A 26,079-nucleotide genomic window follows, 5' to 3' on the forward strand; every position below is an offset into this window, starting at 1 on the left:
TAAGAACGTGCATAGCTGCTTTTATTTTGAACATATTTTTCCAAGCCTATTCCTTTAAAAAAAGATACTCCTGTAGAAGATGATTACTGACAGAAAAAAATACAAAAAATAAAAATTTTAACACCATGCACAATTAATAATCACTTTTGTGAAAATTACAGCATTAAAATAATCTATCTGAAATATCTTTGAACGAAGTTTCTGTCAATATGTCTTAATGCACTGAGACTTCTAGCATGTCTTAGGTCCTTCTGATAAGCTGCACTACTCCTGCAAAGTTACAAGGACTGACAATTTGTCAAGGTTTCAAACAGAGCAATCCTGCACTTGTTGAATGAAATCACTGCAAAATACCACCACAAAAAGTGTCTAACAAAGTCCACACATGAGATTTGAAAGGTAAGAAGTTGACTGCATTTACACAGCAATATTAACATTAGTAACCACTGTCTGCTTTTTATGACACATATGATTTAGATACAGAAACCATGAACACAGAAACAAAAGAAAACTAGCCTTCATATCTTAAGATATGAATTTGTTGAAATCAGACTAAAAACATATGTAGCATTAAATTAACACTTTAAATTAGAGCACTGCAAATTTGTAAACTCAGTAGGGTAAGGATTATTTTAATATTTTGGAGTGTACTGTAAAAGAGCCCAATCCTAGGTAAGTTTCTACTGTAACATGAGTAATCAACAGACTAGACTCCTCAGCCACAAATGTAGTGGAGGCACCACAGTATCTTTCTTACCTGCACACATTTTTATCTATGGAAAATTCTTTCTCCTGTTAATAGGTATCCTACCTTCAGTGAAACTATTCACATGACTAAGACTTTTGTGAAGCTGCCCTCTTTTTTTTTTTAATAAAAATATATTAATATCATGACAGAATATACTTTCAGACAGAAAGAAAAAAAGACTGTTACCAAAAAGTCTTCATGTAGTGTACATAAACAGAGTAATAAATAATGTAAACATCAGTATTTCTTTCCTGAGATATCTACACTTCATTTTTGTCTCTTCCTAGTCAGGTATTTATTCAGTATAATTCCGTGTTCTGGAACTCTGCCCAGTAGGTTATCAAACATTTTTTCTGGCTTTGTAATTAGGTACATACTCTAATGATCTTAAAACCCAAAGCTCTAGTAAAGCATTGATTTAGTCCTTTTCATTATTCAAGATTTCACTGAATATTCGTTTTCATGGAAAACTGGATTCATCATATAACATAAAAATTATTAATCCCTTTGCTGATCAACTGTTGCAGAAAAGCTATAGAATCTCTTTTAAGGATTAATTTACAAACATAGGCACTGGGACCTGTAGCAATCTAATGTCCTTCAACTCCAAAGTACATTTGAAAAATGTCAGCACATCCTTTTTCTTCTAAAAAATGATACAGCTGCCCCAAATCCATATGATTTCCTCTGGAACCATGTGCATCAAAACATTTTTCTTCCAAAGTGGAGAACTTTCTTTGTTTCTGAATCTCAGCACGTCCTCCACCTTCCAAAGAAACATCTTCTCTGTGACGAATTAAAATTCTCTTCCAGGTTAATCTTCTAATTCTGAAAGCAATTGGAGAAATATGAATCTAGCTGTAAAATGCAGTTTTAAAAGATACTATGAAATAGTTAGTCACTGAAGTCCATAAATGTAATTTGTACATGGATTTTGGCAGAGAGAATGTCTCTCTAGCTCATCATAGAAATACCACTCAAATGCAAACACTCCCATAAGCAGGAGCTTGTTTCTTTTCATACTTTCTAAGGATTAAAAATCTTTAATGGCATTCCTCACAGAATAATTGGTGAAGATGTGGTTTAAATTTAAGTGCTCACTTTTGCCTTGTCTATACTAAGAATTCTCACATCTGCATCCTATTGATCCTAGAAGTTTTCATACTCTCTTAGCTGGTATAATCAAATAATAACGTTCACTTACTCTGCTCTATTCAGAAATGTAAATGATGAGAGCAGAATAAAATTTGAACATAAAACAATATAACAACCTACATAAGTAACAAGATTGGTGTACTGCAGTCCACTGCTACACACTGAAATGCAGAGAAAACAGATATAGAAACGTGCACTGTGTATTAGGGGCTTTCATCATCGTAACCATCAGTAGAATGGACATTCAGAGTTGTGAATACACTGTGACACAGCCAAATACTCCACGGACAGGAGGTTGGAAGGTGGGATGAGTTTCCCACCTTCTGGCCACATATACAACCTGAAAAATACAATATTCTAACCACTAATGGTACTTAAGTACAATGAAAAGCTAACCTTGACCAGAACTCTTCACAACCACTCTGCAGACCTTCTACACAAACAACACCTGGTTTCCCCGGCATGCAAAACCCTGACAGAGAGAGCTCCTTGGCCCAATCAATAATATTCTTTCTTTTTTGCTTGTTGTAGATGTGATGACTATAGATCCATAATCTAGTGAAAATGATGTCTTTTGACTGCATGGCATCTGGTGTCGTCACTGAGGAAGATGAAAGCTCTCTCTCAATGTAAGCAACTGCATGATCCTTAACCCATTCTCTTGCACTCAACATGCAAGGCTCACCACTGCAGTTTTGCATCAAATATGTTTTTAGATCAGAGTTCAGGTGAATCTGCTGAGAGCGGCTTAATAGAGGTGACCTAGAGAAAAATGTAAAGACAGTTGTAATTTGCTTACAGTTCAGCATGTTTTTCAGTTTTACTTCAAGCTGCTAAAAAAAAAAAAAAATCAGGCATATTTAGATGGCTTGCACTTACTGTCGATATTTAAGTCAGGTTAGCTATGAAAAGGTCATAACTAGTACTTAATCAATGTGTTAACTGTTGAGTCCACATATACTGCTATCAATCTGTAATTTTCTAAAATATACAATGCTACAGAATGCTTCACTAAACAGAAATGTTCCAATAAAAATAGCAGAAGTCAGGGAATAACAGTATTGCGACAAGGGAAGAATAAGACCATTGAGCAACCTTTCGTTCCTTCAGCTAGCGTTAAGCCTTGTCAAAACAGGTGACAGTCCCTGAGCATCAGACCTATGAATGGTATCTATATGTGACCACTCTGTACAGAATCTGGCACTCCTCCATTCTTTTCCCATTTTTCTCACTTGTATATTGAAGACACAGGAGAAATCATATCCTTGCAGATTTGTTTTTCTTCTGACATCATTGTCCATCTGGCTCAATTTGACTGTGAACTATAAAAGAGGACTGCTTTTTGCTATTACATCTGTATTTATGTAGTACACTGTAGCTTTTAAACATTTTTATTAATTGTATTTTTAATGCCATACCTCACAGTAATTTCTGGTAGAACAGCTGGATATTTAAATGGTAAAGCACAGCACATAGAAAACTCCACCTAAAAACAAATGATCAAACGTTGAAGGAAGCTCTAAAATCTGACCTGAAGTCCCACATTATTATATATATATTTTTTTCCTACAAAAATATTTACAGTACCGTAGAGGCATCAGGGACCTCTGCCTTTACATTCAGCGTAAATTGAACTTTTGAAGACGGCACCTCTGCAGACTGATTTTCAACATAGTGTTTCAGTTCTGCTACAGCCAGCTGGTCAGTCACAACGAACTCCTCTTCATAAGGAAACATGCTAGAGAGTAAATCTAATTCAGAAATTTGTATCTCGGCTTCTTCTCGGTTAGTCATTTCTATTTCCTATTTCCTAAGAAAAGGAGAAATTAGGAGAGAAAAACACAAATATCTGAATAAGTTCATTGTCTACCCCCATGTAAATCGTATTATTCCTTGTAACCTAACCTACTAAAATTAATACACGTTGGGCATTCAAAAGCTTAAAGAGGCATTTTGTGAGTTCATAATGTTTCCATTAATCTGAGATGGAACAGGAGTTGATGTTTTAACATAAAGTAAATGTCTTGTTCAATCCAATGAATTCAGCACACAATTGTTTTGTATTTGGTGACTGGAATACTGGACAGAAGCGCATTTAGGGACCTTCCACTCCAAAAACGTGTGCAAAGGTTAAGCACGCTAGCCCAATTTTAGGATTAGCCTACAAATTTAGACTTACTTCGAACACCTATAGTTGTGCCGAAGCGGCAGAGCTGTTATCCCCACTAACACGACATACAGCTCTTATTTTTAAAGCCAGCCTACTCGCGCGGACACACCCAAGCAGCCTCACACAAAGCAAGGCAGGACAATGATTACAGGGTTGTGCCTGAACCCGCTGGCCGCAGGCAGAGGCGGCGCCACCCCGCCGCCGCCTAGTCCCGCCAAGCCCCGCGTCCCGGAAGCCGTCGGCGGCGCCCACACGCATGCGCACGGCGAGGCGCATGCGCCCACAGCCACAACCCCCCCATCCCATTCGCTCCCTCCTGCCTCGGCCTCATGGCACTGCCTCCCCACAATGCAACGCGCCGGAAGCGCGTAAGGTAGCCGGTGGCCGTTGCTCAACCGCTGAGGGATGAGGTGAAGCTGCCGGGCTGCTCTGAGGTGGAGTCATGTGTCACGAAGCCGCTCGCCCCGCGGCAGCGGCAGGTGAGGGGCTGAAGCCCGCCGACCCCGCTGTCCCGCTCCTACCGCCCCGGCCGCTGTCCTTCCCCTGCCCCGGTACTCGCCTCTGCCGCTCGGCAGGCTCCGCTCCGGTCGCGGCACCGAGCTTCGCCTATTGGCTACGGCGCGCGTCAGTAAAGGCGTGGGGGGCGGGCGGCGCTGGCCTATCGGAAGCAGGCAGGGCGCTGCAGCGGCGTAGGTTGTGCCGCGCTGCGGCCGGGGTTAGCGTGCGCGGCGGGGCCGGGCCCCCGTGGGCGGTGCGTCCCGCGCGACGGGATGAGTGGGGCGGGGGCACCTCAACCCCCCTCCGGCAGTGCTGCCCGCCCGCGGGAGGGGGGGGCTCCCCGCCGGCGGCAGGTGTCCGGCGGGGGCGGGTGGCGCGGCCCGGCCTGGTGCGCAGCGCGGACGTGCCGTTGCGGGCGTTCTCGCCCGGTTTCCGTGCGGCGCGGGGGCGCTGGCAGCCGTTAGCGGGCCGCTTGTCCCCTAAGCAGTGTGCCTTCGCCGCGGGGGTTGGGCGCCGCGGCGCCGTGCCTCGCGCAGGCTGCTCCGCTGAGGGGAGCCCGTCGAACAGGTCTGTCGAGGCACAGGGCGGCTTAGAGCAGTAGCTGTTTGCGTTCGTGCTCTCGCGTCTTCCCGGCAGAAGAGAAGTTAATTCATGCGGGTTTAGTGGTTTATAGTTAGTCGTAAAAGACCAAATATCGTAGCTTTTTAAGGGAAAAATGCATTATATGGGCAGTTTATCGTAGGAACTGGCAGTTTCTTTTCTGAACAGTCTGAATGCTAAGTTTTTAAAGACGATCCTTCCACTTGTGATGCAGCGGTTGCCTCCCTACCCTAATTAACTGGGCAGTCTGTTTCAGAGGCGTGCACCTCAAATGGTTTCTCATACAGAAGATCCTCCCTCTGTGTCACGTCAAAACTCCCCCAGTCCTACTTTCTCTCTGATTCCCTTAGTCTGGCTTCGTCTCTTGGTGGTGATAGCTCCAGGCAGGATACTGTGTTGCTGTGCTTAGTGCGCAGCTGAGTGCGAGCTAAGAAATGGTTCTGAGAGGCTGGGTGTTGCAAGGCAAATGTAGTGCTGTGCTGACACGTTTACATGGCTTGGAGTGTGGACAGCAGGGTCAGGCCTGCCAGCAAAGACTACACACATCAGCAATTTTGAACCTTTTTAGTTTATACACCTTCAGTGGATAGCAAAAATAAATTTTGAAATTGGCCTGACTTTTTTTAATGATCTCTTGTGAGATAAGCAATAGAGCCTTACAGGAGTTATGTGCCAGAGGGTAAAAATCTCTTACCACATGTGCAATAGCTGACTTTTCAAAGGGAAGCACTTGGCTTAGGGCTCTGTTGTGATCGATCACCCTTCTAATTCACCCTAGGATCTTGCTTCTGCTGATTACAATTGTTTTGTATTAAAACATAATCCATTTTCTTTCAAAAATATCCAATTAAAGCAGGTTCATTCACTTCAAGATACAACTTGGTGATAGAAATAATCTATTGTCTAACTACTGTCAAGTAAAACTTAAACTGAATTTCTGATTTAGTATTTTTTCTTTGCTAGGTCCCAGTTCTGTGTAAGGAAAATTACAGACCACAAATATGGGAAAGAAACGCGCCAAAGGCAAAACCACACAGGCTGACGAGTCCCTGGATATGCTGGGTATGTTTCTGCAGAGAAGCCTATAGTCCTAGGAAGAAAAGTGTTTCTTTTAACTTCAAACAGAGAAGGCTTAAACTCATTAATATCAGAAGAGCTTTACAGTAGTCACTGACTTTGAAGACTCAATTACTAAGTGTGACTTTAATTGAAACTTATACCTTTCAAGAAGCATTGGTGTTGATACTTTCCTAAATTTGCTGTAAAATGATAAACCTGTCTTGAAAACAATTTCTCACACAAACAGTTCTTCACTGACATATAGATCTTATTAAGTTCTCTAAGACTTCTCAGTGTATAAAGGATTTGTAAAGTCAGATGCTAAACTTGTCATGATAAGTTTGAGTAGCATATTTCTGATGGAAACTTTATACTTTTAGAAGATTCATGTTTCAACAATAACAGATTTTGATTGAAATCTCTCTGGGAAACCACTCGTCTTTACAATATCAACTGACTCGGCCTTGGCCCCGGACACTTCAGCTGTCATTGGTTTTTCTGTTTCATTTTTGTTTTTCCAATAAGTCTGTAGTCATAGTGCTTTTTGTTTTAAAAACCTCGATCCAACTTTCTCTTCCTTCCCCTTTATCTATCTGGGATTTTCTCTAAAAGAATAATGTTATCCTTCCAACGGTACTGGATCTCACCTCTGCATTGAAGCTCTGTTGTCTTGTTCACCCAGGTTACTCTAGCTGTTGTTTTTGCTTGCGCTGTATAACATTCTTTTCTACAGCCTTTTCTACCAGGTCACGTATTTTGCCACCCGTTTTCCTGCCACCTATCTTGCATGCTGCACCTCATCGGGGAAACAATTTGAACTATGCTAATTTAGCTGGAGTGGGGGTGGGGAAGGGGAGAGGGAGGAAGAGAGTACTTACATCAGGCCTCTTAGTAAAACTGTGATGTCCTGTCTATTTTAAATTCTCATTTGCTCTGTTTCAGTTTCCTGGTTGTCCTTGTCTCATGGTAGCTTTTCTGTCCTATGGTGTTTTAACTCTTTTGTCTTTTTCCTGGAATTGAGATCACTGTCTGCTTTGCTATTTCTCGTCTTTTTCCAGCAAAAGATCAGTTACAGTGCAATTACTGATGGCCTCTTACATTTCTATTGGCTGAATAGGTCAGCTCACTCTGAAAAAGTCCTGCAAAGCCACACATAGAAACTACTCATAATGATCAGTCTTAGTTAATTCCACCGTATAATAGCAGCCAATATCCAAGAACTTTATTTAAAAATAAATACAGTTTTGAGGTTGTAGATGAAGCTTGTGCCTTTAAAAAAGTCTTAAAGAATGCATCTAAAGTCTAGATGCACTACTAAGCTTTTATCAGCTACCGTTTGTACTCTGGTAAAATCCTATAATCTTGGTCAGAATCAGAAGTCTAGGTGCAAAGCGTCCACTGGTTTCAGCTCATGCCAAGAAAGATTGGCCATCTTGAGGCTGTAATCTTGCATATGGTCCACAGCAAAGATAAATCCAGAGCTGTTATGTTCTCTCTGATCTGAGCTATAAAAGTACCTCTGCAGCAGAAGACTTAAGGCAGTTGAATTATATAAACAGCTGTGTAACTCTTCTGGACTGAAATTTCATGAAAGAATGTGATTTTTTTTTTTAGCATATTAAGTGTATATTTTGTTTTTTCTTTTTGTGTGGGTTACTCTGTGCTTTTTAACTTTTCTGTGAGTATTCATGCTGTCAGATATTTGACCTTGTATTGGCAACTGTAGACATTTGTAACTGAAAATAGTGAAGAATCGTAGGTTGATGATGCCACGTGTCTTAAAAAAAAATACACTGTATAAAAAGACATCAAAAATTTTTTAACATATCACACTGGTTCTTTGGAAGAAGTTGGATCAGTTTGTTTATGCATCACCTGTTAATCAGGAATTCTCCGTATATGACTTAAGCTTTCAAGCAGCTTCTCTTTAGCCTCAAATGACAGAGTAATCAACCAAAAAAAAAACCAAAAAGGAAAAAAAAACTGAGCTCTTAAGAGTAACTCTTATTAATGTGTGATTGCAGTTCTCAGTCTAACCATTCCAAGCAAAGGTTAGTTAAATAGATGGGTTTCGCACTAGGCCTGGACGATGCAACTCTGTGTAGGGTGTAGTATTGTAAGGTGACAAAGATACAGATGTGAAGACTCTGCCACTGCTCTTTGCTATAGTCTGTTGCATAACTTCACTGAGGCCACTCAGCTGGAAGCATAATCTTATCTCCACTTTTATAGGCCAGCCAAGTGCTGTCTTGGTGACTGGGAACCATGGCAGTGGGCTGCGGCTGCTCCCTGGGAGGCTGTGGGAATCGTAAAGCCACAATAATAGAAGCCCACAGTTTGAGCAGGCCTGGCACAGTAGGTAGGTCTATATACAAAAGCTCTGTCAGCTTCTCTGACTAGATGTAGATTGGAGTGATACTCCTCTAGTAATGCAGTAGTTTAGGATGCAGCAATATCCCCAGATTGTGAATGGATAACAAAGAATTTCTTTCCGATACAGTTTTTTGATGTCTGCTAAATTTTCAGCCTTTCTTCGGCTCTAGAAAGGTCATCTTAGCTTCTGGAGTGCTCTCTGTGCTTTTGAAGCCTAGAGACGTTTACACTAGTTATGCTATCTACATCCATCTCGTGCTTTCTTTTTTGTAGAGCCTGTGTGCAAGCATATTCGTAAAGGATTGGAACAAAGCCATCTGAAAAAGGCATTGTTGAACGTGGAATGGCATTTTTGTCAGGACTGCAAGACAGATGATAAGACACATGAGAAATCTGAGGAGACTGATGAAAGCCCTTCCATATGGTTATGTTTAAAATGTGGCCATAGGGTATCTCTTGTTTTGTTGTTATTTTGTCTTAATATCTTTCAGTGCCTCATAATATAGTTGAGCAAGACAACTTCTGTTTAAACCCTTATATTCTGCCTTATTTTTTAATCTGAAGGTGGTGCTATGTAAATGATTTGATGTACTTTGATGTGATGAAATATGTCTGCTCTGAATTGCAAATAAAATACTTGGAAACTTGGCACAAAGGCATTTAGCAGACTTAAGGCTAAAACACCATCTTGAGGACTTAATTCTCCTCTTAAAGTCTGAATTCTTTTGCCAGGAAAATACCTATTAATTCTCCTAATCAGGAGCATTATCAGGATTTTCATGAGTGTTTTGTGCTAATATTGGTTTATTAAACTTAGAACTGTGCATGCTGAAGAGGTTTTTGGTTTTGTTCTGTTTCATTCTTCAGGTTGTTCAAACTGGAATTTGTAAAGTAAGTTAGATGTCCAGTCTCCAAGCAACTTGATAATTATTCTGCACTCAATAAGTTACTTTTCTCTCCATAGAAATACGTCTTGAAATAGCAACCTAACTGTTCATCCTAGTTAGTTTAACATAGTTTTAAAATTAAAACTGATTGTGTTTATATTCTGACTCTATATATGTTTCATTGATAGTCAACTGGATTTTGTGACACTTCTGGTTATCAACATTATAGGGCTGTGGCAGAAATTCTCAAGAACAGCATGCTTTAAAGCATTATACAACGCCAAGATCAGAGCCCCATTGTTTGGTTCTCAGTTTGGACAACTGGAGTGTGTGGTGAGTTTGTCAGGCAACAGTTATAAGATATAGCTAGACGAAAATAGAATTTGGGATATAGTTTGTGTTTCTTTGTGATTTCCAGGAGTTATCTCTGGAAATGTGTAAGCATTTCCACACACAAAAATCCCAGCAGTCTTCAAGATTTACTGGATAATTATTGTGTTCTTGTAAAATCTATGACCAGAAAATTTTCATAATTAGAGTTGAAATGGACCAACTACTGAGCATTGTTGATTTCATATTTCACTACTTTTGCTAAATCAAAATGCTGACACATGGAAATGTATGTTGTTGTGCAGCTCTAAATCTTAACTTTGGTGGAAGCTCCTTTCTGATGCATGTATAGTGAACAATTTGTTGATTACTTTTATTTTCTCAATAAATGACTTCTTAATTCCACATTTATAATTAAGCAAAACTGTAAAATTACATGATGCTACTAGGCCAATCAATACAAATTCTATTGATATGGTAATATTTCCTTCTCTTAAAGGAATAGTCTATTATAGGTGGAGAAACTTCATGTTTTAAACTGCCATACAGAAGTGTTGTGCCTGACATAGAGTTTTCATTCTGCTTAGTTGCCTTTTTCTGAACTTACTTTTTGTCATTAGGTTTTATTTTATATAACATTATCTTTTTACTTAATCATGTTTAGCGCACACACAAACATACATACATACATATATATATACGTATAATTAGTATTTTTATTGACCTGTAGAATGGAAGTGGACATTATTAATAACATATTATTAATGAATGAGTGAATCTCCCTTTGTGTTTTTAAGTTAATGCTAAAATTGCCATTTTAAAATGCTTTATTTTCTCTGTTGTAAAATGTATATGGTTTTTAGATCAAAGTACTTGCGAATGAGAGGAAGTTGACTAAGCAGGATATTTTGCTGCCTTTTGGAGAGAATAATTTCTTAGTTGTGCAAATTCGTACAAAAAATTATTCAGAAAATTATATGACACTGGGTGTAAAACTATTACTATAAATCCAAACCTGCAAGAACTATATTCCATAGTGGGTTTATTAAATTGAAGCAAAGGCAGTTTTAATCAGAACTTATTGATGCAATGGATGTGTGAACAAAGTTAAAGATTCTTAGAATCTCTCCATAGTAAGCGATCGAAATTGAACTTAAATAGTAGTTTAAAAGTTAAAAGAAACAGTTTTGAGCATGGAGACAAAGAGGACAATCCTAGTAAGTCATTATATTCTGCTATTTAGGGGTTAAAACAGGTGCTATCGTATGTACTTGCAGTACTGATATGATGTACCAGTCACATGTACTTAAGTTTTTTCCCCTCTGGTCAAACACATCAGTGAAAAAACCTTCCTTCCAATTCTTGATTCCTTCAAAAACTCCTATAAAAATTGTTGACAGACAAAAAAGGTTATTGTGCTAAAAATGGCTTGTGGAATTAACATTTGTTATTCCAAGAGTGAGGATGCCTGTTTTTAAAGTTAAATAGATTGACCATAAATAAATACACAAAGATTCCAAAAGTAGAGCTATTCTTTTTTTTTTCAATGAGCCACAAAGAAATGTGCAAATTACAACTAATGCTGAGGATTGTAGAGATTTAGGGAAGTAATTTACTGCTATTAAGATGACAAAACATGGTCTGACTCTCAGTAATCCTGAAATCTGCTAAATGCATTTGTGCCTAACAACTATAATTGGTATGTTTCAAAATGCAGAGGTATTTGCATTCTCTTCTGTTTATTTTGTGAGCTCTTCAAAGAGCTGATTGGGCAGAACTACAAAATTTGTCCATATAACTCTCCTTATAGTGTATGTGGTCTGGACAAATTTCAGTCTTACTTGAGTCATTATCACTGCAGCTTCTCTCGCAGTTTTTTTTAAAGAGTTCAGTGGTCTAACCATGCTCTTCCTCTGCTCATACAGAGAGAAATAGATTCATATCGGCAAGAAAAGAGCAAGTAAAAGCATATATGATTGATAGAGCACACAGATTTGTTTCTTGTCCAGTTCAAACATAATAAAGTGCTTGGCTAGCTAGAATATTCCAAATTTTTTTCATACGATAAAATTGGTAAGTCATTTTCTTTAGGGCCTGATACTTTAGTTTCTTTATTTTAGCAAAATTTCCCTGTACTTACTTTATCTGCAGCCTAGATATCTAAGCATCTCTCTTAAGGGTCTAATTCATGTTTGTAGATTACATCTTCCAATTACTGAAATCATTTAATAAAAATAATTATGTTAACTTTTTATTCTTGTAATCAGCAATAAATTAAACTCTTCTGTAAGATTTCTAAATCTTACCAAAAAAAACCAAAACGCGTAACTTTATAACTTTGTTATGATGTGCACTAAATCAGCAAATAATTCAGAAATTTTAAACATTTAAAAATTAGAATTAATTTTTTTTCTTTTTTGGGTTGGGGTGGAGACAGGTGCTACATATGTGATAATGAAGTTCCATATAATACTTCAACCCGATTGGGCCAGACTGTGGATTATGTTAGAAAACAAGTTTGCATTGACACGTCACATACAGGTAAGTAGCTGTGGTATACACACAGTAAACTAGAAAGCACCTTAAATGTAGCAAATAGTAATGTAAATCAAGACTGTACACTAAATGAGACTTAACTTCTGGAGCTTCTTATGGTAAAATAAAAGGCTAATTTCTATCTTTACATTTTTCTTTGTCAGCATTCTGAAAGTGTAAGTAGCATCCTAGCCCACTAATTTAATTGGTCCAGGGTTTTGCTGTGTCTCCTGAATTTCTACAGAATAGAAATACAGGAATAGAAATTAAAAAATACAGTCTTATTATGACACTTGCAGTGGGGGGAGAGAATGTGGCAATATGGTATTGGGCTATTGTGTGAGTAAGGAATTCACTGTCAGTACTCGAAAGTATCATGTTTATTCATCAGCAAGACTCAGTCTTACTTAAGATTTGAGGGAAAACTTAAAATTGTCATTGCTTAAGGGTAGTTTGTTTTTGTTGCTGTAATTTTTGTGTGTGTGTGTGTGGGGGGGTGGTTCTGAGTAGTTCTACAGTCATTCTTGAATGCATCAGCTGGAGAGACTAGGTTCCCAGCTGTTGCCACCCCCAGCACATTTTCTAATGGAAGGAGTACAAAAGGATTTGTCTCCTGAGGCCATACATTTGGCATAGGTAGCTTCTGTGCGTTCAGCCCTCTGTGAAACGGTGTTTTCAGCCTGCAGTCTACCGGGGGGGGGGGGGAACACGGGACACTTTGCATTTATTTTTCAAAAGTTTCCACAACATGCTGTTTCCTGCAAAACTGTTTTTCTGTGAGGCATTTCTGTTGCAAGACTTAGAATTTGCATATCAGAATGCTATAACTTGTGGTTACCAAAAATTCCAACGTCATCCTACAGTTAAATAAAATCTCATCCCTTTTGGGAGATAGCGACCATCTAGCAATCCCCAGTAGTTGCCTTTGAGTATTTGTTCAGGAAGAAGCTGAGGTTTTCTGACGAGGGACCACATTCTCAAGTGTCTTTTGCTCAATCTTTCCCTGTTTGAATGCTTAATATTTGAACTTCATATTGCCAGAATTTTTGCTCAGGTTTGAACTGGAACTGGATGAATACCTAGGTGCAGAAGTTGCTGTTTCAGGTGTTCCATCTGTTGTCCTTCCTTTCTTGTCCATCTGCAAATACTATGTTGTCCTGCTTTTTTCCTTTTTCTGAGTTGATGTTCCTTTGTTTTGAAGTTAATATTGGCCTACAGTTTGTGAGAACTTTGGCACACTGGCAGAACCAGTACAGGAGTTATTTGGAAAATTCCCTGGTGCTCTCTTACGGTTTTGTTAAATTAGTCATTGAAATTTTGAGCTATATACGAAGGTAATTTTGGAGAAAATATCTTGATGATTATTGAAGAATGTAAACTTCCCAGTTTCTGCTTTTTAGGTTAATGAAATGAGCAAAAGAATGCTTTGAGTGTGTGAGACCTGTGCATTTCATTCCACACAATAGTGCTGTGTCACATGAGATATTATCTCAGATGCTATCCTGATGCATGTTATAAAAGCCCTCATGTAGATGATGATGTAACAGGAATGAAATTTCAGATAACACATGCTGAGTTTCAAGGATTGTTGGCATGAATGGCTTGTTGGCTAAATAGCCTGTTTCAATCATATGCTGATCTGAAATGGATTTTCAGTTTTTCTATTTTTTAATAATCTCAATGCCTGACAGTTTTAAGAACCTAAAACAGTAGTGTTACATTTATGATAATTCTGTAATTGTGTGTGTTTAAATTTAAAACTTTGAGGACTTTTGCTGTCTATAATAACTTTTTTCCTAGCCCATTTCCTGTTACTGAGTTAATATATGGTATATTTCTTGTTATTTCAGTAAAAAAACAACAGGAAAACAAGGAACTCGAAAATAAAAAAATAATAAAAGACAACAGAAATGAGCAAGAAAAAGAAGTCTCGCTCAAAGAAGAGAATTCTCACTCAAGTACCAATTCGGAAGTAACTGTGAAAGGACTTAGTAACTTGGGGAATACATGTTTCTTTAATGCAGTTATGCAGGTACAGTAGTTGTTACTGCTTTTTAAAATTAAAAAACTGAAGTAAGAAGCAATAGCAGAAAAAAAAAGTTTTATACATCCCATACTGTACAGCCACACAACTAGAATGCATTTTTTTTTATCTGCCAAGAATGACAGGTTCGTGCTAAAAATACAGAGTTGGCCCAGAGGAATGTGGGGCAGTGGAGCTGCAGGTTCAGACTTGAACTAAGAGAAGATAAAACCGATTGCCTTATCTTTGAGGGACAGCATCTTTTACTGATAGAGGCTGAGCATGCGAACTTCCTAATTTAGTAAATAAAAATATGGTCTGGTACATCACCCTTGCTGACCTCTTAGAATATGAGAGATTAATACCAAAAGACCACTGGTGTTTGTTGAAACAAAAATACCTTTCTTGGAAACAAGAAATCAAACAGCTAGATATTAACTGGATGAGTATAATGCATTGCTATCTTGTGTATATTCGTCAGCTAATAAGTGTTTAGATAGAATGAACTTACTCTTTCATATGTATTAAAACTTGCATGGAATCTTGTGCTCTTTGGGTCTTGACACTGACACTATATTTGAGCAAGATTACTGCTCTGCTTGCAGTTTTTAGTGAACTGTTTGATATTTGTTACGTGTTTTAATCAAAGGAAACAGATGCACTTCCTGTTACCTCTTGATTTAGAAGCAGGCACTAATAAATAGACTGGGTCAAAAGATTGGTCTGCAGAAGAATAATACCTGTAGGGCTTCCGCAATCTGAAGTAATGTATGTAGAGGACACTCGTAAGTCCCTGTAGCTCTACAAAATTTACCTTCACCTTAGCTATTAAACCTTGTCATACTTGTGTTTGGAAAAGCTAATCTACTGCTAGTTTAATTGCCACAAAATCTGTAACAAGTGAAACTACTCTGATCTTCTGCTTGTTCCCCAGTTACCAATCTTTCTCTTTCTTTATATTCTACAGAACTTATCACAAACTCCAGTCCTGAGGGAGCTGCTTAAAGAAGCTAAAATGTCTGGCACAACACTTAAAATAGAGCCACCCGAGTTCTCTATGGTATATATGCTTCGACTACCATAGTGATCCCCCTCCCCCCCGTCTGTTAAAGAAACAAGCAGTACTTTCCTCTCTGGATTTTGAAGCTGCTTCAGTTAAATGCTGACAAGATTAAGATGTAAAGTCAGTGGGAACTTCACCATTGACTTCAGTAGAGCCATGACCTCGTTAGAAGTGAGAGAGCACTGATTCAATACTATAAGTATTAGTTGTCATCAAAGAAGTAATTACATGATAACTATGTATTTAAAGGATGAAAATGTGTAACTTTTGGCATGGTGTGATTTCTCTTAATGCAAAATGGTAAACTGGAGCATGTCTCCAGCACTAACATTCAGGTAATGTTTAAATTCAGGTAATCATTAAAATCAGGATTTGGCTGGGGAAGAAGGGTTGTTCATTTTAAGAAGTTGTATTTTTTTCCTAATAAAAACAAGAAATCCAGGAAATTCAGAGTTGCAGCTACATAAGCAGTATAATAAATATAAGCAATAAATAATTACATGATTCTTAGCTTAGTGTTTTGATTCCATCTCATAAAAAACCATTCTTTGATTGTTTTTGTCTGGTTAACTTACTGCCATTCAGGGATTTTGTATATCCTGTTTTATAAGAATATTTTCAAGAAGTTTCATTGTAGGAAAAACTTACTCCGGACAGATCTGTCACCAAATTAAGTACCACAATGTTCTTTCTTTTGTTTAAAACAGGAACCTCAACTGATAAAACTAGATCAACCAGGTCCTTTGACATTAGCCATGTATCACTTTCTAACAGAAATGCAAGAGACAAAAAAAGGGATAGTCACTCCTAAGGAACTTTTTGCTCAGGTTTGTAAAAAGTGAGTATCTGTACAATTGCCTGGCATAGCGAGGATCAAAAACATTTTTTAGGTTTTTGAAAAGGGCAGTTTTCTTCCTAATTTTATTAGGTTTACATCACAGCACATAAACTTGTAGAATTTTTATTACGTTTTGAAAGAAGAGGGTAAGAGACAAAATATAAACGAACAGAAGTAAAATGAAAGAAGCCTATTGAGAGCTTCTTCATATTTTCAGAAACTTCTATTTGCTCATGCTTGTTGCTTTCATAGAAAAGGACAAAGTCTTAAGCATGAATATCTACTTCTAAGGTGAATTATGCCTTAAAGTTATTTTTCATTTGACAGAGCAATACGATTTAAAGGTTATCAGCAGCAAGACAGTCAGGAATTGCTTCGTTACTTACTTGATGGCATGAGAGCAGAAGAAATCCAAGTGAGTGCCTATTTCAGAGTTTTGTGAGTTAAACACTGAGTATGTTTAACAAAGTGTAGGCATCCATTCGTCTAAAGGGTATTTTGTTTGTTTGGGGTTTTGTTTTGTTTTGGAGGGGGGTATTTAGACTTTGGGTCATAAACTGATGCTCACTGTGTGAACAGTTGTACTGGTTGAAGTACCAGTACTTAACTTCTTCATACCCAAGGCGAAGGTTTTCACCTCTGCTTGGGAGGAAAAAGTGCACTCCTCCCCTCTTTCTGAGAGAAGTCAACCCGTCAGAGTGGATTGTGTTGCATAAGCACTCATTTGAAGCAGCAACAGAGGTTTACCAGATTAGTAACAGACCTGTAGAAGCAGGCAGTCCCTAAGTAGTGAGGTACTAAGGAACAGCCACAGGTAGTACTATTTTCATTTAACAAAACTACATTCAAGGAAGGATTCTGTTTACAGCCTGTATCTTTTACATGTGTTGTATGCATTGTTTAGGTTTCTAAGGTACTGGTCTCTTTTACTTTTGTAGGAAGCAATGTGCTGTTTTTTTCCTGTGCTCTTCCAGTAAAATCAAGTAGAAAAGTTGAGTTTTGCTTGCTCTAAGGTCTTTTTCAACACTTTTTAATGTACATGTCTGTTGTCCTTGAGAAAACAGGGATAGACTTGTCCAAAACTATTGTAAAAATAATGGGTTTGGAATATGCCCTAAAGAATGTCCTTTTCTGTTAATTTCTGAATTGCCCGAAAGAACTCCTGTGAATTTTTTTATTTAATTTCAGAAAATATTTTATCCTCATACTAATTTTTCACATACTAATTGAAACACTGTGGTTTAAGCTTTTTTTTTTTAATTATTATTTTTTAATACTCAAACACAGGAACAGTTTTGTATCTTTACAGGCAGTTGTTATGTTTGTATTGATTCTCTCAATTGGTAAAGATTTTTTTTTTCCTTTAAGGTGTTTTGTAAAATTAACTGAATTAGTTTAGAGAATTGTACAGTGAATACTTGTTTTTAAACTTTCAGCGAGTGAGTGCTGGAATACTGAAGACGCTGACTGACTCTAACAAACAAAATGAAGAAGAACTTAAAAAGAAAGTTAAAGGTAAAATACAATTTACTGATGTTGTGATAATTCAGACTTTTCTGGTTCAATGAACCAGAACAATACACAAAGTAATGTCACTAGTATCAACTAAAAGACATGTATTTAAGCAAACAACTTAATGCCGTGTCTTGCATGTGTGTGCATCTAGAATGTACGGCTTGGATATCTCGGAGACTGTATTTATTTAAAGGTCTTATTGACCTTCGTGGGGTTACTTTCTTGAACAGAGTAAGAGAGAACTGATTCTATAGTGACTATCCGTTAAAAGATGTTTGGGCACTGTTCTCATCATCCAGATACCATGTAAGAAATTAAAATACTAACACATGGATGTAATGACTTACTCAATCCTAATAGCCCATAATTACTTAACAGTGGCTTCAAAAAGAAAAAAAAACACTGAACAGAAGAATTTTTAAACTTTTCAACTTAAATTAGGTTCAAAGATGAAGAGCAAACTTTGGTTCAAAGTATCTGCTACACTGGGAATATTACTTGAGGAACTTGGTTTTGTTTATAGAGCACCCATCTTGACGAGTACTTCATTTTTTTTTAGCTTCAGACAGTTGTTTGACTGACTTAAATTCTGAAAGAAAAAAGGAACTCTTCCTGGAAGGAGTGTTCTTCTGAGAAAATAAAGAAATGCATTTGACTTGAGAAAACTTGTTAAAGGTGTTGGTTCAAACTGTCTTCTCTTGCAAATGTTTTCACCTCCATTTCCTTGACAAAAGGAACTTAAATTAAGAATCTTGCTGTAATTGCTGGGGAAACTAAGACGGTCTAACATATTCCATCATACATCTTACATACTGTATTCTCTGTTTTTATATTTGGCATGCCATAACTAAATAAGTCACAAAAATAGTATATACAGTATTAACTTTATATTTTATTGTCAATTTGCAGAATATGAAAAGAAAAAGGGAATACAAAGCTTTGTAGATCGGATCTTTGGTGGAGAATTAACCAGTACAATTATGTGCGAGGAATGTAGAACTGTAAGTAGACTGCCAGCTTTGAATAGCCTAGAATATAATTTTTTATATGCAATCGGCAGAAGAACCCCATATATGTTGAAATAAATGGAATTAAAAAGGTTGTCTTCAATTAATACATTTCTAAGTGTTGACTAGCTGCCTGCTTTTCAGAGAGGGGCATGGTTTGGCTGGAATCTTTCTTTCCTTGTGCTATAAAGCTAATCTTCTAGTCCATTCCAAAGGACCTCCAGAAAAAGAGGGCAGCAGGAGCAAGCTGACTCTGCTGGAAAAATTCACTCTTGGGTTCTTGGTGATCCTCTTCCAGCAAATTGTAGAGTGGATGAATCCTTCAGCTGCAGGCAGTATGCTGCCTGGGGCCCTCATTCCTTTTCCATCAGATTATTCGGTCTGCTTTCCCTTTCCCACACTGGAATGACTGGGGGGGTTGCAAAGAAAATAGTTACAGGGAAAGTACGCTATCAGGATAATTCATCATGAGAATGAAGTATTAGTGAATGGGCTAGATGAATGTCCTGATAGACTGCAGATACCAATCTTGCAGGCTCTAAGTTGAGTGTTCATGTGTTAGGCCACAAGGAAATGGATATCTGTGGAAAATATTTCTTGCTCATTTCTGTGGTAATGTGACTGGTAGATTTTTGGGTCATGGATAGCTGTTTGTGAATGTAGATTAAAACTGTGTTTTATGCTTGTATGCGCAAGTAAAAGCATGCATTGAATGCAGACAAGGATACATTAAAAAAAAAAAGCTATTGACAGGAAGCCAGCTGCTTCCAAAAAAAAAAAAATCTAAGTCAAACTCTTAAATATTCATTTAAGGTATCCTTGGTCCATGAGTCTTTCCTTGATTTGTCACTTCCAGTACTAGATGATCAGGTAAGAAACTGTACATGCTTGTTTTTTTGGCGTTCTTAGGTTTTTGTTTGCATATACAAAAACACCTTTATTACATGGTCATTAAGGAATGAATTTATGCATCATTCTAAAGTCTCTCTTAAGAGTCAATGTAATAAATTTGCACAAAAATATAGAAAGTGAGATTTTCTTGAGAATCATTCCTGTAAGTTGTGGCTCATAAATTGTCTTTGGAAAAATACTGATAGTGTGTTGGTGATTTTGCTGCTTTGTCAGTTTATTCTCTAAGCAAAATTAGATTATCTGGTAGGTTCAAATGTTGTCTTATTACAGTAGATGACTGAGTTATAAAGAATAATGTTTCAAATTCATCTTCACTGTTGTAAATCTGAACTAAATTGGATGACAGTGATGGGTTCCCAGTGATATACTTCAATGCTTTAAATTCTAATTATTTTTGTTCAATTTTTATGCATTGAGAGGATTAATGCTTTCAGTCTTCAGAATATTGAATAAAGTTAAGAAATGTTAGAATAGAGTGAATACTTAATTATTTGATCAATCTCTAGACACTCAAAACACTTGAGACTTGTTCCCTATGTTTCATTTTGATAATCTGCATGTATAAGATTTCAGATTTGTCATTAGCACTGCTCGTGCAAACACTAGTGACTAAATATTAAAATGGAGTCTGCTCAGCCAAAAGGATTGTGTCTTCATCAATGAACAAATTTCACTTTAGCAGAAGCAAATAGAGCAATGCTGCAACATCTGTGGCAGGTAGTTGTGTAAAATGTTAGTCTTCAATGAATTTAATTAGGTTTACATTTGTTAGAGCTAAAGGTAATGTTGCCCTTTTACATGTTCATAATTTGGCCCTGATAGCCTTACTTCTTGATATTGTTTCATTCTGAATTTGTCATTTCACTTGGGACTCCCTCTGGAGTGAAATTTCTCTTTGGTATGATTGGCATTAGCCTGGCATAAATGAGTTAGTTTTGTGCCGTAGTCCCTAAAATGTCATCTCTTGGGTTGAAAAACTTCTTGAATAACATGCTCATCCCTGCAGTTTTCTTTGGACTACTATTATGTTATTCTGCAGTATAACGTAACTAATTTTGTGCTTGTTCTGAGGAGTTTGGGGGGGGGGGTTTGTTTTTTTTTGTAGAAATTAAAAAATACAAATGAGAGAAATGCTAAGAAAAACAAAGAAAAGGAGCCAGAAGATGATGAAGAAGATAAAAACAATGACTGTTATGTTAAACAGAGAGATGAGCTCCCTGGTACAAGTAAGCACCTTCAGAAAAAAGCAAAGAAGCAGGCCAAAAAACAAGCCAAGGTTTGTTTTGAGAAGTATTTCACTTTTACTAATGAAGTACTTGCAACTTCTGGTAAAACAAAAATTTTCTTTTGCTTCCTCAGTTTAGAAGGAGGAGAACCACTGAGAAGAGGACAAATTATGTTTTCTCCTTATGCATATTCAGATCGTGAATTTGCATATTCAAAATCTGGAAAGAGCAATTGCATATATGTCATAGCTATGAAGAAGTTGCATGTTCTGTTAAAAGGTGCTGTGCTAGGAATAAGTTAATACCAAAGCAATGTGAAATTTATGTTGCCTGTGTGCAGCAGCATTAATTTGTATTAAATAGCTGTTCTCCTGTCACATAAAACTTCAGAATACAAGTGTGAAAAAGATAAGGAAGATATAAGGAGAATTGTTAGCTGTATTTTAAAGATACTGGGTAGAGAGGTAGAGTGAGGAACTGTATTTGAGTGAGAATGAATTTAGTATTAGTTACTTTGAACTGATGAGCTCAGGTCAGTAACTCATTCCCCCCCCCCCCCCCACTTTGACACCTATTGCATGCTCTAATGATTTTGATAACGAAATGGTCTGAAGTGCTAAACACCATTTAAACTTTCTACTCTTTTTATATTATTACGTATCATGTATTCCAATTTTTAGAACCAGCGCCGTCAGCAAAAACTTCAAGGAAAGGTACTTCACTTGACAGATATCTGTGCTATTGAACAATCAGAAGATCTAGAGTATAACCAGGAAATAAAGGCAGAAATTTATTCTGAAATACCTGACCTGAAGCAAGAAGAGGAATCGGCAAATGACTGCAAAGATCACTGCTTAACGCAAGAAGACTTAAGTATACAGGGAAACAGTACAGATGTTCAGAGCATGCATGAAAATACAGGAAAGCCAGAACAAGAACATGTGGAAAATGACTCTTACATGGATCTCCCTATGGAAAACTTGGATTCTCCTATAAGGTTTGTCAATGGCCTTGACAACCTATCCTTAAGAGAAGATGATGATAATGAAGAGGAGGAGGAGCTTGCTACCGATTTTTCAAACCTACACTTGTGTGCCAATACTGAATCTGATATAAGCATTCTAGATGACCTTCAAAGTGTTCCAACAAAGATTCGTGAAGTGGTGACTGAAGATCCAGAAACAGCATTTTGTACTCTTGCAAACAGGGAAGACCTGAACCTAGAAGAAGGTTCAATCCATCACTGTTTATATCAATTTACCCATAATGAAAAACTTAGTGAGACCAATAAACTACTCTGTGATGTATGTACACGAAGACATTGTGGACCAAAGAAGAGCTTAAAAAGTATGACAAATTATCTTTCAAAAGAAAACTCTAAAACTGTCCCTATCTGCTGTGTGGGTGGGTGGGTGAGTGGAGTGGTGTTCCTGAAGCAGCAGTTGTGTAACTTGCAACCTAATCTTAGATCAGTAGAACTGGTATTTGAAGGACAGTCTGTGAGAACCTCTTACTTTCGCACAGTTTAATATGAGTTCTTGAGCAGAGTAGTGGGTTCACAAGCTTGGGTAGAGAATACTGCAGGATGGAAAGAGTGTTGAGGAGGAGGAGTGAGGTTGATCTAGGGGGGGGGTTTGGGGGGGGAAGGGGGACATTTCAATCTAAAACTTCATTACGTGGATGAATGTAGGGAATGGTTATTTAGCAGATGATTCTTTGTTCTTTAATGTAAAACTTCTGCTACAACAGTTGCAGGGAAATTATGTTGGCATTTGCTCAAAAGACCAATAAAAGCCCCATGCAGTTTCTGATTATGGGAGTTGCAGAGAACATGGAAGAATTTATCCTGCTTATGCTGATGTTGCTCAGACATGATGTGAGCTGGTTGCTTTTGTGACATAGGATCTGCAAGAAGGCAGCTGTTGTACAGCTAATTCTGTTAAAGGGGAGCGTTCAGTCCCTCAGTCTTTGTAGTAGATGAATAGATGACATTGCAACAGTGTAAACAGTGAAAATAATCAATTTCTTGCTGTAACATTTGTTTAGATGTTAATCATTGATACTTTTTGTTTTCTGTAGGTGAAAAGAAGTGTGTTTATACCAATGCCAAAAAACAAATGCTTATTTCTCTTGCTCCTCCAGTTTTAACTCTTCACTTAAAGAGATTTCAACAGGTAACTTGCAGGCTGTTGTTGCAAAAATGCATATGTATATAGTACCAGCACAACATGTATATAGCTGTATAGTACTAGCTTAACACAGAACCAGTGTTAGTTATACTTTAATTTGCTGTAAAGCTATCTTTTTCCAGGGTTTGGGAGGCATTGGTGGGTTTTTCTGTTTGTGGTAGTGTGTGTTTGTTTTTAACTGAAAGAACGTTCAATTAGTTTTCTGGGAAATACTATTTTGGGAATACATTTTTGCAGTGTATTCATTTGCTGTTATTATTGGTTACTGTATCAAGTAGTGTCTTAGTATTAATTGCTTGCTGCTACTCCAGCAGTTCTTGGACTCTTTACATTTGAGTACAGGCAGGATAAGATCCCTTACTAAACAAATGCAACAAACAGGCCAGCAGAGCTGGAAAAGAGAGGAAACTGAAGCCTTACAGGGGTGGGGGAAGGGTGAATGGAAAGCAAGGCAACTTGAGTCTTATGTATAGACACCAAAGGAAAGGTGGTTTACCCTTTTCTCTAAGTTACAGGAATTTTTTTTATTTTAGGGCTTTAGGTTTTCAAGGAACAGGAAAGGAACAGTATTGCCTTTCATAAATTTAAAGCTGTTAACTGATTTAGTCAAAATGCTTGAAAAATAAGGGATGTAGCTGTTAAGTAGATGAAAATCAATTCTACAGAGTAAATGGAAATATGTAGGATACTGAAAGAGACTATAACACAACTGAGGAAAAGACATCTATTTCCTTTGTTTTTCCAATTTTGATACCAGAATATTATTTGAATGGGGTAGGAGTAGAAATTCCTTGAGTTCTGGCAATCAAAAATTAGATTGTCAGACATACTACAGTTCTACAGTATCTGAGAAGCAAGAGATGCCTTCAGAGTAGTTACATAAGTATATAGAGCTGATTCTTTTCCATTTCTGCTACCATTGTTAAGATACCAAAAGAGTAAGTTAAAGAGTTGTCTTAACTCATGCTCCAGTGCAACGTGCATAGGCAAGGATGTAATGCCAAAAAAGCTTGGGTATTGGGGTGGTGGGGAGGGAGAGGAAGGAGGGAGAAAGGCAGGGATAGAGGAGGGGAGAAAGAAGCAATTTTGTCCTTATTGTAAACCTAATTTTGTATGTCTTGTTAGGATTCTTAGACCTTCAATGTGAAATATGTAGTAAATAATGATAAGCATGGCTTTAATATGTTATACTCTAACACTGTGGCTTTTTTTCTTCATGTGCTATTAAGGTTGGATTTAATCTACGGAAAGTTAACAGGCATATCAAGTTTCCAGAAGTGTTAGACTTGGCTCCTTTCTGTTCAGTTAAATGTAAAGTAAGTGGTGGTGATGTATGGGAACAGATTCTCTCTTTTAATATTTTAACATGTTTTCAAAATTATGCTGCTTAGCAGAATCCCTTCATACGATGCTTATCAAGTTTCAGTTATTTTGCATGATAGTACAGGATATCTTGTAACTTGCATGTGAGTCTGTCAGTATCCTTCTACTCGTCATAGTTGTGGTAACTTGCATGAATCTGTGGTGACTAATTTTTTGTTCATCAGTAAACAAAAACAGACTGAAAAGATTATATTCTAGCCTTGTTAAAATCCAGTACTATACCTATGCTTTTGTTTTTATAGAATGTGGCTGAAGGGAATACAAAAGTATTGTACTCTCTCTATGGAGTTGTTGAACATAGCGGCACAATGAGATCTGGACACTATACTGCTTATGCCAAAATGAGAAATATGAACAATCACCTTTCTGACCTTGTCCTTCGAGGAGAATCTACTAAAGGTGAACATTAGGAATACTCTTAATTAGTTCTTACTGCAGAACAGTAACATGTCTACTTCAGTACTTTTTAATAAATTCTGCCTCCTAAATTTTCTTTTACAGCTTTAGAAACTGAACCAGTAAAAGGACAGTGGTTCCATATTAGCGATACGCATGTACAAGCTGTGTCTGCATCAAAAGTGCTGAGCTCACAAGCATACCTCCTGTTCTATGAGCGACTGCTGTAACACATCTGAGAAGCTGCCTTTACATGTGCAACCAAGCTGTCTGAAAGAAGGAATGGACTTGCAAATCATGTTGTTACACCTTGGAGCTACCGTATACAACTGCAGGAATATGCTTTATGCTTCTTAGATACACTGACAAATGATTAACTTAAACTTTTTCCAGTGTTTTCACTACTTTTAAATAAAGGTCTTTTTTCAAAATTACAGCTTTGAGTTTCTAATGAGTAGCTTGTGTGACCAAGCAACACTGCTTTCTTAGTTTCTCATAACTGCTAATAGATTTTGGTCAGAAAATCTCACTTTAAAAAGATTGGCTATAATGAACTAGTTAGGCTTAGAACTACATACAGATAGTAACTGAGCTAAGAAGCTGTCTCTTCCTGTGCATCTTAAGAACTGAGACAAACTCAGCACCAGCTATCTTTCCGCTGACCCTTTATTTCTAGTACAGAAGTACTCAAGTTGCAAACTCTCTAGGAATTCTTTAACATAGGTATGGTTTGACAAGCTTAAGGACTCAGATTTCTCTTTTCCTTTCACTTAGCCTTTCTATGCTCCAGTGGTAAGAAAAGCTAGCCCTAAGTGGTTTGTAGTTTTTATTTAAAGTTGTCTTCCTTGCAGGCTAGACTGCACATAGCATGCAGCAGCCAGGCTTTTGTTTGAGCATTTCACACAAACAGCAGCTTCTTCCTGACTTACTGCTTCCCTTTAGTGTGGTTTTTCACAACTAACCTGCTAAGAAAACAGGTAGTCATATGTGTTCCTGTTACCCTCAAAAGTTGCCAGCAGTAGCACTTGAGCAGTTGATTTAGTACACCACTCCCTCTGAAAAATTGCTGAGTTTAATTTTCAGCCACACCAGCAAGTGCATATAAAGCAAGCAGTAGAGTAGCTGTTCTATGGCAGCCTTATTTAGGCATAAGAAAGTTCCAGACTTGATTT

At 37.5% G+C, this 26,079-nt stretch overlaps 2 protein-coding genes across 12 annotated transcripts; one reads left to right on the forward strand and one right to left on the reverse strand.

The window, feature by feature from the left end:
- On the reverse strand, positions 1-4,835 carry RWDD2B (RWD domain containing 2B). 3 transcript variants are annotated; one of them, XM_026103609.2, is made up of 5 exons: positions 4,595-4,835; positions 3,491-3,713; positions 3,322-3,389; positions 2,300-2,665; positions 1-1,576 (listed from the first exon to the last, which is right to left on the reverse strand). In XM_026103609.2, exons 2-5 carry the CDS (start codon positions 3,695-3,697, stop codon positions 1,339-1,341), a joined length of 879 nt encoding a protein of 292 aa, XP_025959394.2. In that variant the 5' UTR covers positions 3,698-3,713; positions 4,595-4,835; the 3' UTR covers positions 1-1,338. The 3 variants fall into 3 exon arrangements, with proteins under 3 accessions (XP_025959394.2, XP_025959393.2, XP_025959392.2); XM_026103608.2 differs by having other exon boundaries at positions 4,633-4,832; XM_026103607.2 differs by lacking the exon at positions 4,595-4,835 and adding an exon at positions 4,083-4,369.
- Positions 4,418-25,341, forward strand: USP16 (ubiquitin specific peptidase 16). Of its 9 annotated transcripts, none has more exons than XM_026103603.2 (18): positions 4,418-4,552; positions 6,135-6,233; positions 8,877-9,052; positions 9,720-9,823; positions 12,258-12,361; positions 14,206-14,387; positions 15,346-15,438; positions 16,149-16,279; positions 16,607-16,694; positions 17,716-17,794; positions 18,704-18,795; positions 19,615-19,671; positions 20,819-20,989; positions 21,620-22,286; positions 23,019-23,113; positions 24,358-24,444; positions 24,754-24,910; positions 25,013-25,341. In XM_026103603.2, exons 2-18 carry the CDS (start codon positions 6,173-6,175, stop codon positions 25,135-25,137), a joined length of 2,469 nt encoding a protein of 822 aa, XP_025959388.2. In that variant the 5' UTR covers positions 4,418-4,552; positions 6,135-6,172; the 3' UTR covers positions 25,138-25,341. The 9 variants fall into 9 exon arrangements, with proteins under 9 accessions (XP_025959388.2, XP_025959390.2, XP_064379909.1 ...); XM_026103605.2 differs by having other exon boundaries at positions 4,428-4,624; XM_064523839.1 differs by lacking the exon at positions 4,418-4,552 and adding an exon at positions 4,712-4,762.
- The last annotated feature ends 738 nt before the right edge of the window (positions 25,342-26,079 follow it).

Source organism: Dromaius novaehollandiae, chromosome 1, assembly GCF_036370855.1.
Source record: "Dromaius novaehollandiae isolate bDroNov1 chromosome 1, bDroNov1.hap1, whole genome shotgun sequence".
Classification (NCBI taxonomy): domain Eukaryota; kingdom Metazoa; phylum Chordata; class Aves; order Casuariiformes; family Dromaiidae; genus Dromaius; species Dromaius novaehollandiae.